The 14,806-nt window shown below is 43.2% G+C and overlaps 1 protein-coding gene across 2 annotated transcripts in view; it reads right to left on the bottom strand.

Moving 5' to 3' along the window:
* Positions 1-9,948, bottom strand: part of SEC24A (SEC24 homolog A, COPII coat complex component) — a 33,705-nt gene extending 23,757 nt beyond the window's left edge. For both annotated transcript variants that reach the window (XM_053376826.1, XM_053376827.1), the window contains exon 1: positions 9,723-9,948. In XM_053376826.1, coding sequence (XP_053232801.1) covers positions 9,723-9,798 — 76 coding nt within the window. In that variant the 5' untranslated portion in view covers positions 9,799-9,948. The remainder of the gene's footprint in view (positions 1-9,722) is intronic.
* Between the last annotated feature and the right edge of the window lie 4,858 nt (positions 9,949-14,806).

Below are 14,806 nucleotides of genomic sequence, written 5' to 3'. Positions count from 1 at the left end.
ACCTTAAAAATCTTCTCCAAAGGTTCAAAGAACCCTTAGTACAGGCCTTTGGTGTGAGATGGGGAGCTACCAGGGGAGACAGGAAATAGCCCAAATCAAGCAGATACCCTTTCCATTAGCACTGTAGCATTATAGCAAGCTGATTGGCACATGGTTACACAAGGGAATGGAATTACCGGTAAGTCATGTTAACTCCCTGAATCACCAACCCAGGTGTCATGCAGGAGACATGTGAAGTAGGTCTGTAGTTGGGATAGGGGAGATTGCCCCCCAAATTCTCTGCACCCCCTAACTTATAAAGAACTGATAATTAAAATTATTTTAGAAAATGAACATGACAACCTTTGTTTTTCTTCTTAAATATACTCTTATTTGGGGTGGTAGTAGAGCAGAATCTGCCTACCATTAAACATCATGTGACAAGGGTAAGATGCTTTCCATTAAAATGGAAAGTCAGAAGATTGACAGAGCTAGTCAATTTGTTCTTAAGTATCTAAATTCAACAGTTAGGTGAGTTATTGACCATTGCACTCATAAATCAAAAAACATATTCAAGGAGACATACAATACTGTTATATCTGTAGCTTGCAAACATTTGCTCAAGCGCTTAATGAGGACAATTTGAATCCACACATTGAAATACTGACAACCCAGACTACTTGAAATCAGAGCTTGAGTTGGTAAAATCCCTTACTGAAGAATGTCTATCATTGGCGCAATCTGCATACGAGCTCACAAAATATGGAACAGCATTTCCAGGACATGGTCTTTTCATTAAGACTGCATTGACTATTCTAAGTAGTACTGCAACAGCTGAAATCTGCTTTCCTAATTTAACACTAGTTTTAGGTTCACAAGGGATGCGGGTAGCGCTGTAGTCTAAACCACTGAGCCTTGGGCTTGCCAATCGGAAGGTTAGTGCTTCAAATCCCTGTGACGGGGTGAGCTCCCGTTGCTCGGTCCCAGCTCCTGCCAACCTAGCAGTTCGAAAGCACATCAAAGTGCAAGTAGATAAATAGGTACCGCTCTGGCGGAAAGGTAAACGGTGTTTCCATGCACTGCTCTGGTTTCACCAGAAGCGGCTTAGTCATGCTGGCCACATGACCCAGAAAAACTGTCTGCGGACAAACATCGGCTCCCTTGGCCTGAAAGCGAGATGAATGCCGCAACCCCATAGTCGCCTTTGACTGGACTTAAGCATCCAGGGGTCCTTTACCCTTTTTTTTTTAAGGTTCACAGCTATTGCCAGTACTGTAATAATGTAAAGCAGAGCTTGCTCTTTTAAGCAGTAACGTCATGACGATAGCATTGGTCTTAGATTCACGACATTTTGCAGCATCGAAAACAAGAAAACTTTTGTTATAAACTGTAAGAATACGGTTGAAGCTCATTCTTGATTTTCTACTAGTAGTTTGTCTTGTTTTCTTAACTTTTTTGTTAATTGATTGCAAGAAAAGTAGCAATTGTCGAAGTTGCTTAGTGAAATATTTTGAATGTACGCAAGCTGAAGTACAGTTAAAGGTTAAATAAAAACAGTTTACAATTTTGTCTTTAAAAGTCCTACAGACCAGATAAATGCCCTATTGCTTTTTTGGTGCCCCTTCCCAAAATGTTTAGGCTCCCTATGGGCATGATATGGAATGTATCACAACAGTTTTGATTGATACTTTAATGCAGCCACAGAGAGCTCCATGTTTGATCAGAGAAGTGGGAAGGGAATGCTTAGCCCTAAAAAAATCCAACTCTCCCATCCAGGATATTTTTCTCCCCAAATACCTCGCAAGACGAATGCCTCGCAAGACGGAAAACTCGCAAGACGAAAGAGTTTTCCGTTTTTCGAGGTGCTTCGCCAGACGAATTTCCCTATGGGCTTGCTTCGCAAGAAGAAAGCCCATAGGGAAATCTCCGGGGACAGCGGGCAAGCGCAGCGCGCCTTCGCCTCTGTCCCCGGACCTCTTCTGAAGGCTGGCGGGGGGAGAAGGGCTTTCCTCCCCACCACCAGCCTTCAGAAGGCTGTTCTGAAGGCTGGCGGTGGGAAGAAAAGCCCTTCTCCCGCCGCCAGCCTTCAGAAGAGTTCCCGCAGGGCTGCCTAGGCTGCGGATAGTAGCCTGCTGCCCGGTGCAAGGGGCGCTCTGAAGCAGAGCGCCCCTCGCGCGGGGCAGACATCCGCTGCTTGGGGAGCCCTGCAGGAGTTCCCCGCAGGGCACTCCAAGCTGCGGATAGCAGCCTGCTGCCCCTCGCGCCGGGCAAACATCCGCAGCTTGGGGAGCCCAGCAGGACATCCCCGCAGGGCTCTCCAAGCTGCGGGTGTCTGCCCCGCGCGAGGGGCGCTCTGAAGCAGAGCGCCCCTCGCGCGGGGCAGAAGGCTGCTATCCGCAGCTTGGAGAGCCCTGCGGGGAACTCCTGCTGGGCTCCCCAAGCTGCGGATGTTTGCCCGGCGCGAGGGGCAGCAGGCTGCTATCCGCAGCTTGGAGAGCCCTGCGGGGAACTCCTGCAGGGCTCCCCAAGCTGCGGATGTCTGCCCGGCGCGATGGGCGCTCTGAAGCAGAGCCCCCTCGCGCGGGGCAGCAGGCTGCTATCCGCAGCCTAGGCAGCCCTGCGGGAACTCTTCTGAAGGCTGGCGGCGGGAGAAGGGCTTTTCTTCCCACCGCCAGCCTTCAGAAGGCTGTTCTGAAGGCTGGTGGTTGGGAGAAAAGTCCTTCTCCCGCTGCCAGCCTTCAGAAGAGGTCCGGGGACAGACTGTCCCCGGACCTGGTCTGAAGGCGGTCTCCATAGGAAAGCATTAATTGATTTTCAATGCATTCCTATGGTAAACCGTGCTTCGCAAGACAAAAAACTCGCAAGAAGAAAAAACTTGCGGAACGAATTAATTTCGTCTTGCGAGGTACCACTGTATTAAGTTGACCTGATGTCTCCCCTACAAATGTGAAAGAAGAAGGGGGCATGACCATCCCAAACTACTGCTTTGATCAAATTTAGAACCTGCTGCAACTGCATTAAACTGAAAACAGAACAGGAGCTGTCAGCAGATGTTCCCCATGTATCCTGTGTCACATCTGGTTTGGCTCCAAGCCGCCATGAGGCAGTAAGAGAGGGGACCATGGTATAGTTAATTTGCTTCAGCCACAGGCCATACACAAACAAATGCAGGCATAAAACAAAAACACAAAACAGGCAGAAACAGATAAGATGAAAGAACAAATAACTGCAGGAGTCTTTCCTGTTATTGAAGAGTCACAGCAAATACCACCACCCTGATCCAAGTAACAGATCAAGAGCATCAGGCTCAAAAAGAATTTTGCCAAGGAAGATGTGGTGACTGTGCAGTCTGCTTATTTTCATTATAAAAGGACTTGTTTTGTAGATTTTACCAAATTTATCAGCTGGAGGACAAATATATTTCCAATACTTGCAGCTGAAGAATAACTAAGCAAGTAACGAATAATGCCGTCAATTATGACACACAAAGGTGAAAACTGAAGGGGATTTCCAATATTTCTAATGCAGAACTGCATGTGGTATTTTGTAGAATGTGAGAATGGTAAACACTTGGGTTGCTCAACACAACTGTTAATATCAGTTAAATAATTTCCAGCAACATTTTAGTACATAAACACAACATGGGGCCATCTTCATGTAGCCCATCCATCCCACTAAGACAGAATTATTGCATTTAAGTCCCAGAGTTACAAATGATGCTCAAAATCGAGAACACTCATGAACAAAAATCCACATGATCAAAACATCACTGCAAAACTCTTGTATCATGTGACTAACTGGTAGGCTGAGCTGAGTACATTCTGTAAAACAGATTTTGGGGAGTCTGCTTTGGATCTATTAGCAATATAGCTCAATACTTGAAAAGATTCAAATGCACATACAATTCTACCTTAAGTATTACTTCACTTCAGTGAAAATACTCATGGAGAGCTGGGGTGCCTAGAATAGTTCTTAAAAACTTTTCTGAAAAAATTCAGTATCAGAAAGCCCATCATTCTCTCAAATTGTAGCTTAAGACCAGAGGCAGAATTTGGACAATAATCTTTAATAAAGGGCAATCTGCCCAAACAGTTTCCTCAAAAAAATTGGGCATGAAATGCTGACTATCTTTTAATTTTTAATTTTTAGATAGCTTATCTTGAAACAGATGTTTATTTGTTCAGTTTCATGGCTGGTGCACAAATATAAGTTTAGTTTCGTCATCAGTAATGTTCAGCAAAATACAATCTGTTTCTGAAAAATCAACTCGGTCTTTTAAAAACAAAATGCTAAGATCCATGAGAAATAGGTTCCACATCTTCTATTTTACCACCAATGCGCCCTGGGTCTCTGTGGTAGTGTGAGCCGAAAAATGGGTGTGAGGGACCTAGTTTTAGATAGGTAACAGAGTAAATAACTAATTACAACAAGTGATAATCTGACCAGTACAGAGTAATTTTTACAGAGCCTTCCCCCAAGGGTACAGACATTTTGACTAGCCATCATTCAGAAGGCTGGCAGTGTCTCTAAAATACATTTTGCTGAGGTTTCATGGGCCTCTGAATCTTAATGTGACTGCAGGGCCAAGTCTGCCTCCTTTCATGGGAAGGACTGAAATCAAAGGTCCACAATGTCATTGCTACAAAGCATGTTCGTTATTCTGGCAGGAGCTCTTCTCATCCTTCTCTGGAGAAGGAAAGGGGCTTGGGAAAATCTCTCATCTATGCTGGGTTTTGGATGCAATAAGGAATCGTGTTGCTTCCAACTGTCACCCACGGCCAGAATAAGGTAACAAACATCATGCCCTCTCTCCACCCCCTCCCCAATGCTTACCTCAGTAAAAGCTCTGCTCAACAGTAGTGGACAGATTTTTGTGAATAATCTGAACAAGTACAAATCAAGTCTATATTGTGGAATAAAGTTATTAAATAATACCTACCACACAGCATAATTTTTAGGGGGAAAATCATTCCCCATGCATGCAAATGCCCTAGCCATTAAAATAATTTGGTAGCCAATATAATTTTTAAGGTGTGTATTCTATGTATAGTGTAACTGCCAAACATAAGTAGTCTAAGATACTCTTTCATATTTGATTTTCAGTTTCAAGATGACAACTCATCAATTCAGCCAATTCTCCAACTGATCTGTACTTCCTGTTTTTCAGAAAACAGCAAGATCCCACACTTTCGAACAGTCAAGTGAGCTCTCATTGATTTCTGATTCCTCAAGCCAGATTTCATGAAGATCAGTAAATTTAGGAATGCGCTTTCCCTTCCCATCCCCAGCTAATATCCTGCAGTTGTTCCAGGACAGGACTGTAAGGGAACTGCAATCCACATAATTTTGAAAAGTAATCAAATGACACAGAGTATGTGAAGTTGCCATAAGACAAAATTACCTGTGGCAGGACCAAACTTATGGGTGCTATGAACAGGGGTATACCAGAATAGAATTGCACCTGTACACATTTCAAAGCTGGAGTTCAAAGCTGAATTCTGCTCTTCCATTCTTTAGAGCTTGCCACTCTTCTATTATATACAAGTGTTGTAAGCATTCTTTGTTAAGAAGATCTGCATCAAGCCAGATGCCTTCTGGAGAATATCCAGATAGCCTTGTAATACTTAGGGTAAGCGATCGGGCAGATTTTTAAAATGATTTTGTTTAATATTTGTATGTCATTTCCCCAGCAACCAACTTGAGCTCAAAGTGGTTCATAGGAGAAATAAAAACACCTCCCAATACAAAACAAATATACAGTCAACCCTTGGTTCCCGAATGCCTCCTCTCTGGAACGTATTGGCTTCCAAAAGCCAAAAACTTGTAAGCTCCGGTATTCGAATGTTTTTTGGAAACTGAACATCCGATGCGGCTTCCGCTTGAATGCAAAAAGCTCTTGCAACCAATCGGAAGCTCTGCCCCGGTTGTGAAACATTTCAGAAGCTGAACTGTCTTCCGGAATGGATTGCGTTCATCAACCGAGGTTTGACTGTACCGCAAAAGTATAATAAATAAAATAAATGAATCAAAACAATACTAGACAGCAAAATTACAAAATTCAAATCAAGATAAACAGGATTGGTATCAGTATAGGGCAGGTGTGGGGAACTGGGCATCCATCATGATGGCTCCCTAATCCCCCCCCCCCGGGCAGGGTAACTTTGACAGGTGAGAGAGACCACCTACCTGTCATAACATAAGGATACAGATGGGAAGCACACCTTAAAAGGGGTTTGCTATAACCGTCCTCCAAACTGCATTTCCCCCTCTGCATGCATCTGCAGAAGGATCAATGCACTATTTGGAAGAAGTGGTCTGAATTCAAAGCTTGCTCCAAACAGATGAAGTTAGTCCCCCTCAACTACACTATTTTGGTCAAAGAACTCCCTAGTACATCCAGTCAGAATGGGACTCCCTGCCAGTAGCTATCAATTGGCACTGGCAGGGAGCACCACTTCCAAAAGAATGATCAGGACCTCAGCCCTCATCTGTTCCTTTGTAGCCAAATCCATACCTGCCTCACACCTGATACCACTAACTGCATGAGATGTGGGGCAAGTGGGTGTGTTTTGTGGATAAAGGCCTCAAAAACCAAGTTGGGACTCGTGCCAGGCTTAATTAGGCCCACAGGCTGGAGGTTTCCCACTGCTAGAATATCTTGTCCCAGAAGTCATGAGAATAAATGAGAACAGCCGAAGTGAGAACATCAAGAGATGCAAAGTATCAAGGGTAAGTCCAATGAGAATTCTCTGGGAACGAAATGAATCACTAGAGTATAAAGGATGTGGAGGAATAAATACGTGTGTCATGTAAGGCCGGAATAGGCACGTTTTGCTGGAATCTCAGGTCTGCTCAGAAGCTCACAAACTGACCTGGTAAGTTCTACATCTACATTCATCCTTACACACAGTCTTTAGATTTTTGGGTCCTATTCAGACAATTAAACATGGCCTTCCAGACAGCAAACCACAACATCAGCTCACATAATGACTGGGGCTATGCTTCTGGCGTTGCACAGTGGTGGTAAGGGTGTTAAAGGGATGTGGACCAGCGGTATGCCTGACATGTGTAAAGGGTGGGTATTTATTTACTCTGCCAAAAAGTTCCTTTAAGATGTTGTTGCTGTTTAGTCGTGTCTGACTCTTCATGACCCCATGGATCAGAGCACGCCAGGCACTCCTGTCTTCCACTGCCTCCCACAGTTTGGTCAAACTCATGTTAGTAGCTTTGAGAACACTGTCCAACCATCTCGTCCTCTGTCCACCCCCTTCTCCTTGTTCACTCAATCTTTCCCAACATCAGGGTCTTTTCCAGAGAGTCTTCTCATCTTATGAGGTGACCAAACCAATTCCTAATTCCACAAGCAAAGAACTCTCCCATTATTGGGAAGCATCACACTAGCCTGATATTTTGCTCCTTTCCCTCACATATTCCAGTGGCCTCAGGGTATCTCTAGGCATAACTAGAAACCTTGGTTTTCTGCTAAACAAATGTCCTCCAATTATGCATATAAATAAATAAATAAATAAATAAATGAAGGGCAGGAGGAGCTCGTTCATGTTTCCCATTATGTCTGATCCAGGCCACTGGTTTCCCTGTTTCAGCATGTTCTAAACTTACTTCTTCTTTACTCCATCTATACTTACATATGATTAAATTCATTTGTTCAGAACTGTGCATTTTTAACAGCAGCACTTTTTTGGCAACCTACTCTCTGCTTGTAGATTGTTCTATTTAGAGTACAAGTTGTTCAGAAGAAGGGCTGTCTTTATGCTATATGAGCTATTCATGATGTTGGCAAAACACAAGCCACATTCATGTATTCAAACTTTATTTAGAATCTCTTATGAGACAAATAATTAAATGATGATTTTATAAAACAACAATCTTTTAAAGCTAGCCATTTCAACTGCAGATATTCAAGTATAAATCTGCAGCTATTTAAGTGTAGGAGCCGTACTTCAGGGGGGAATAAAGATCCTCCCACCACCACATAAACATAGTGCCACATAGGCAAACCAAGTTCAAAATGGTGACTGAGGCCTCAAGGATATTTCAGCTAAGTGAAGATATTCCAAAATGCCACACTGAATCTGTAACCTTATTTCCTCATTTGATTCCAAAACAAGAAATGTTCCTTTTTAAGGTGCTACACAGATTTCAGATAGTGTTTAGAAATATGAGCAAGAGTGAGCAACTTGATTTTATGTGAACTTAACGTGCAGCACTCTGCTGCTACATAGAGGCAGCATTGGGACATAGAGGCAGCATTGTCCAGAGCTTTATATGCCATGGTTTACAAAACTCTAGACACGACACGTCTCAGCAATAATTCCTTGGTTTTTGCTATAGCTAGCATGCAACAGGAAGAGGAGGGATATGGAAGAACATACTTCCAATGCTATAGCATTTTATTATTCCAAATAATGAAGTTCTGTGGTCATTCTTATAAATCCTGTAATTACTAAGGACTGGTGAAATCAGTAAGAAAAGTGTCTTTCAGACAACAGAAATCCTGAAACTGGGGTGCATAAGAAGAGCCTGCTGGATCAGGCCAATGACCCATCTAGTCTAGCATCCTGTTCTCACAGTGATTGCCTGTGAGAAATCAGCAAACAGGATTCAAGCACAAGAGCACTCTCCCCTCCTATGTTTTCCAGCAAGTACAATTTAAAGATATTTAGCAATTGCTTTCTATCAGCCCCATCCAACCGCATAAATGCACAGTGGACCAGATCTAAAGGTTATGAATTGTGTTGCTTAACCCAGAAACACCTGCAGGTGTACCTGTGGGTGAAGGGGCATAGTTCAGACATGTATCAACCCAGTCTCAGATTATAGTTATGTTCCACAGTAAAAGAAGACTTGAGCAATCAGTCAGATAGAAGAGATTCAATGTTATTCTTTGTATCCAAATACTCACACCAGCAGTTCTTGGTCATGATCCACCTAGATTCTTTGTAGCAGATGAAGAACACAAACTAAAGCTACTACCACACTGCATACAGCCGTCCTCACGTCAAGCCCTTCATTCTTACAAAAAACTGTGGGGTGGTTATCCCGAAGACGCAACTTATCATCGATCAAGTGATTGTGAAATCGAGTAACTACCTTTAAAAGGTTACATGAGCAGCTGACTATACAGAGCAGTCACTCGACACTTTCTCCTTTTGTTTTGTATTAAGGTACGCGAATATTCCGGCAAGGAACGTTTCGCTTTTAAGGGTGCCACCAGGGCTCCGAACCCACGCCATTCACAAGCCTCCCAGCAGGAAAACATTAAGTTCTGCCATGAAGCCAAAACCGGATATCAAATCAAACCTGAACAATAATAAGAGTGCTACTGCTCAAAGCACTTCCCCATTAGTCACTCGCTACTAGAGAAGCCGTGACTGCGACTTAAGGAGCCGGTCAGGAAACGAAGCCTGAAAGGTCTGGGTCAGGGTTAAGAAGTAGAAACCCTCCCAGGCTCCCAAAGCCGTGTGAGTCGTCTAGCCCTTATTTCTAGCAGTAAGGCGTGCTAACAAACGAGAAGGAAAACCCAGCGCTCCTCATTAGACACATCTAGACAAACACGCACACCCCTCCCTGCCTTTGCTGGTGGCGCTCACTCGCCTCGCGCCCCGTCCCAAGGGCCCTTCCAGGCACAAGACGGGCGCGAGCGCCGGCATGTTGGGGTCCTCCGCGCAGTCCGTGCGCTGCCCCTACCCGACCCCACCCGGACGCGGCCGGGCCTCCCTCACCGTTGCTGTACGGCTGCTGCTGCTGTCCAGCCCCGTTCTGGCTGCTGTAGGCGGCGGGTCTCCCTGGCTGGGCCATGGTGGTGGCGGCGGCGGCAGCGGCGGCGGCAGGAGGGCTGTCGGTGCGCGGGCTCCCGTGACTGCGCGCCCGGCCCCAGCGCCAAGCCCAGAGTGGGAGGGCGGGGAGGCGCTCACCCTCCTCACACCGGAAGAAACCGGACGCAGCCGCGCAAGCGCACTCCGTACACGTGGCACTTCCGGGGACAGAGGGAGCGAGAGGGGTCGTGGGCGGGGCTTATGGCTGAAGAGCAGTGGCCCGGGAGAGAGGGAGGCGGGGGTGCTTAAAGGGGCAGGACGGCGAGCGCGCTGCCCTGGACTTCTGCTTGTTGTTCTGCTCCAGGCCTTCCAGATGTTTTTGGCCTACAACCCCCATGATCCCTAGTTAGCAGGACCAGTGGTCAGGGATGATGGGAATTGTAGTCTCAAAACATCTGGAGAGCCGAGGTTGAGGAAGCCTGTCTTTTCTGTATCAGTTCGTTGCAACCGAGCTCGCCAGTGTCTATTTTCAATGCAAGACCTGACCCACAGTAATTCTGTGCGACGAACAAATATTAGGGTATCTCTGAGGATGTGCAGAGTGAGCTTTCTTCGCCGTCGAATAACCACCACCACCCAGATCCAGCGTGTTTGGGCTTGGGCCGTGGGCGGGGGGGGGGGGCATGTTCTTGTTGCTCCTTGTTTTATAGACTGTGGTGTTTGAATGTACTGTATTTCTTTTAGATCGTTATCTAAATGTTAAGAGTATGGTTGCTTATGAGTTATTTTGCATTCTGCAGGCAAAACGGTCACTTCCAAATCATTCTACAATATCTTTTAAGAAACCTTTAGATCGTGTGGAAATACCTACTTACTCCCTGTTACATACACTATATTATTTTGGGAGTGTAGGCTTTGGGACTTGCCTGTTGGTATACTTTGAAATGTTCATCATATAGAATTGTCAATGAGTTAAAAGTTATTTTCTCCCCTCCAATAAGCTGAAACAAAGTTGAAAACTTTTTTCTGCCCACTCCTCATATAGTGGCACCAACATGACAGTGATAGATTCCCCCATCAGCCAGAGGATTCAGGTTTTCAGATATAAGGGCACTCCACCACATTCTACTCTTTTTTGCTGAAAAATAAATAAATATAAACAAGCATGTCAAAAGTGCTATCGAGTGGCTTTTATTTTCATTATATTTAAAACAAAAACCAAGATACTACACATCTGCGGTCTTTTTTTAACCAATTAATTAATCATATCATTTGTTGAAAGAATTCAGCCACTATGATGTAGTTAAACATGTGCCTCAATCTAGTATTTATATTATAAATTAACATAAATCATTATAATAGTTTCAGGTAGGTAGCCGTGTTGGTCTGACACAGTCAAAATATATATAAAAAATAAAAAAATGGTCCAGTAGCACCTTAAGAGACCAACTAAGTTTGTTCTTGGTACGTATAAGCTTTCGTGTGCATGCACACTTCTTCAGATACCTAGTAGTGTTAATGCATTAGTTCCTTCCTCAGAGTCATGGCATTACACAGAAAAGTATAAAAGCTTTTTATGTCTTCATCAAGTAATGACTGCCACCCATTATCTTCTTGTAAAGTAATGTCAGCCTTCACTTCTACAATGACGTGAATTCTCCACTCTCTTCTAATATATGTATCAATAGAAGTATAATAAGCATGGTGCTAAGTCTGATTATATTCCTGTCTGGGAAATACTTTTTCAGGGAGGGTGGTTTCTAGTAATATTTTGTCCATGTTTTCTGGAGAAAGTACAGTGGTGGGGAACCTCTGCATCAGCAGGATTTGACTTGGAAGACCAGTTTCACACCAACCTGCTCTACACCTCAATTGTGGGCTCAAAGCAATTTTGCAGGCTCTGCTAATCGAATGTACCTCAGTGTTTGCCAAATCCCTGTGCCTATGCTAACTGTGTTTTGATTTATAATTTAAATGCAATAGATACATTTGTGCTGCGTTTCCCTCCTAGAAACAACGGTTAGCAGTTGAGAGGATGACAGTCCATGGACTCTACAGTGTTCCAGCCCAGCCTCCTTTTTATAGATATATGGAATGGAATGTAAACGCACCTCATGTTCTGCATCTGCCATCCAAATTGTGATCTAACGCCAGTTTGAAGGTAAGCATATACATATGTATTGTTGCACACTACCCCAATCTCTGAGTGGTGCAAGATTCCAGAGGTTTCTAGGTGCTTACCCAGAGTTCATGTTTCATTCAGGAAATGAGGGTTGGCAGAGGCTGTAGTGTCTTTATGATATATGATTTATTTACACATATATACAACCTGGACTACAATGGAAAGATTCTCATCATCACACTCCAAGAGGATCTAGCTTCCTCCATAGCTGCAGCCTTGGATTCAAACAGAAATCCAACATGCTCTCAAACATGGCTCTGACCCTCTCTCCAACTTACTGCATTTCACAGACTGCAGCATCACTGCAAAAACCCAATCCTAAAGTCACTTCTAAAACTCTACCTCAAAACTCTCCTTTGTCTTCCAAACTAAATCTGGGTTGAGTAACGGACCCCTCCCATTTTCTGACTGGCAAAAAGTGCCCTCTGTCTGGCTTTCCTAATGGCCCATTACCTTCCCTTTGTCTTTGGTTAATGGCTAATCTCCCAGGAGATTTCCTGAAAATAGGAAGCTAGTTTGGCCAGTATTTTAACTTTGCTAAATTTTGTGACTGGCAACCAAATTTAACACCCCAAACACTGATTAAATTCTAACACTTATCAGACCCAAGAATTTAGGAGAATCTTGTACCCACAACTCATAACACTATTATTACAAAGACAGTAGCAAATAATGACTGTTAGTGCACACTAGAGGTAAAAACATTCCTCTTCTCCCAGGCCTTTTGCTAATAAAACAATCTATGGCCTTTTAAACTTTGGGGGTTGGTTTTTTATTGTTGCTACTGTTATGTATTTTTGTGGTTTTAATATTTAAAACTGCCCAGTGATCCTCAGATGAAGGGTGGTATAGACATTTAATAAATAAAAATAAAAGTAGCTCGCTGGTAGGCTTGAATTTATGCAGTTCTTGTGTCAATTTTTATTTTTTATTTTTTAGATTAAACTCTGTCACAAGAAGTAAATTCTCAGCTTCAGAGAGTCCCAATACATCCCTTACCTGAAAGGGTGGGGTTGGAAAATAGGTTTTACAAGGTAAACTGTGATACTATCAAAATGAAATCAACAAGATTCATTCTGGCTTTTACTGTACACCAAAAAGCATCCTTAGCAAGTGACTTGTGAAAGAAGTCGTTTCCATGATGCAATCTTTCTATCGTGGAGGAAGGCCACAATCATTTTTTTGTGTTTAATGGAGGGAGTGTTTAATGACGAGAGAAGAACATGGTTGCTAGATTCTTATGACCGATATCCTGACAATGTTTCTGATGAACGTGGCACATTGGCATGTTGAATTTTCTACAGATGGGCGATGGGCCGTTCCCCTGACACAAGGCCACACTGACTAAGCTTTATTCCTATCCCATTAATTAGTCAAGTCTTATTTACCTTGTATTTTCAGGTTTTTTTCTGAAAGGGGAGAAACCAAGCACGAAACTCCAAACCACATTAATTTTACTTATAATTGCCCTGAACAATACAAATGTTACCTAACCCTTTTAAATATTTGCCTAGTAAAACATTTCCTAATCACAGAACTATTTTATTTTCTAAAATTATTTGGAATGATGTTAGTAGAGTGATATAGTTTAGTGCATTCCATTCTTGGCCCCAGTTACAAAGTTACATGTAAGGATGCCAACCGCTTGAGTTATTTAATACTTGAGTACAGAAGACATTTGTTGATCAAATACTGAAAACTTAAACTATGCAACAGCTGAAAGTTAAGGAAATATTATACAATGGGAAGAATCAAGGTAATCAGGCATTCTTTTCTCATGCTGCAAACAATGCTTTGCAAAATAAGACTACCAGATTATTTACCAAGACTTCCTGAATGCAGCATTTCAGTGCCCAGATTATTATTATCTTTACATCCAGCTAATATGCCATGCTTACAAAGAAGAACATAGCAATTGGACCTTACTTATATTCACATCCTAACCACAATTCAGCACACAGTTAAGATGATCTAATGAAATTAGTGGGCTTAAGGCTATGATCCTTTGCAGAGTTGCTAACAATCCCTTTGCACCCTGGAAATCTACCTAATTTGATGTTTGACTGAAGTGTCCCAGGGTGTAAATTCAGGGTTCTAAAAAACAATACATGACCAAAAACATATATATAATTATATATGTTTTATTATATAAAATGCCTAACATTTCAACAAGTGAGTCACGTCGAGGAAAGGCTTGTATATTAAAGGGTAGCAGGGGCACCCCACTTGACCTACTACCTCACCCCAATGTTGCCTGATAAGCTAGCCTTACCAGGTAGCATCCCAACAGAGCTAAATGCCCAATGGGCTCTGCCCTCTGCTTTTCCCCCTTCTTCCCATCTCTCCCCCCCCCAATCTCCAAATGATTGCTTCATGTACCCTGGCAACAACATGCACTCTTCTTGTGCACCCTGAGAGCCTGTTCCTTCACAGTCCAGAGGATCTGAATGAGGAAGGGCTGTTGTGTCTGAGCTTTGCAACTTCCCTGCTCCCTACCGAAAGTCCCATTTTGAGGGCAGCTGAAGCCACATCATAACAGTGTGAGGCAAAGGGATTCCTGCTTCCCACACCCTGGCAACAAACATACAAACACATGTGGCAATGTCAAAGTCCTAATTGCATAGCATCTGGGGTGGAGGAGATCCTGAAAGGGAAAGGCACAGACTGTGTGGGACTGCAAACCAGCCATCATCATTGGTTATTTTCTGTACTGCTTTTTGGTCACAGGCCCCAAAGTGATGAAATGATTACTACAAAGAAAACATAGCAAAACTACAGTAAATACAAATACCAAAGTATAATGCAATAAATAATAAATAAAATAAAATAGCAACAACCCAGACATACTAGCAGGGCTCTTGTGACTTAC

Source organism: Podarcis raffonei, chromosome 2, assembly GCF_027172205.1.
Source record: "Podarcis raffonei isolate rPodRaf1 chromosome 2, rPodRaf1.pri, whole genome shotgun sequence".
NCBI lineage: Eukaryota > Metazoa > Chordata > Lepidosauria > Squamata > Lacertidae > Podarcis > Podarcis raffonei.
This window is presented reverse-complemented; position numbering and strand designations above follow the sequence as displayed.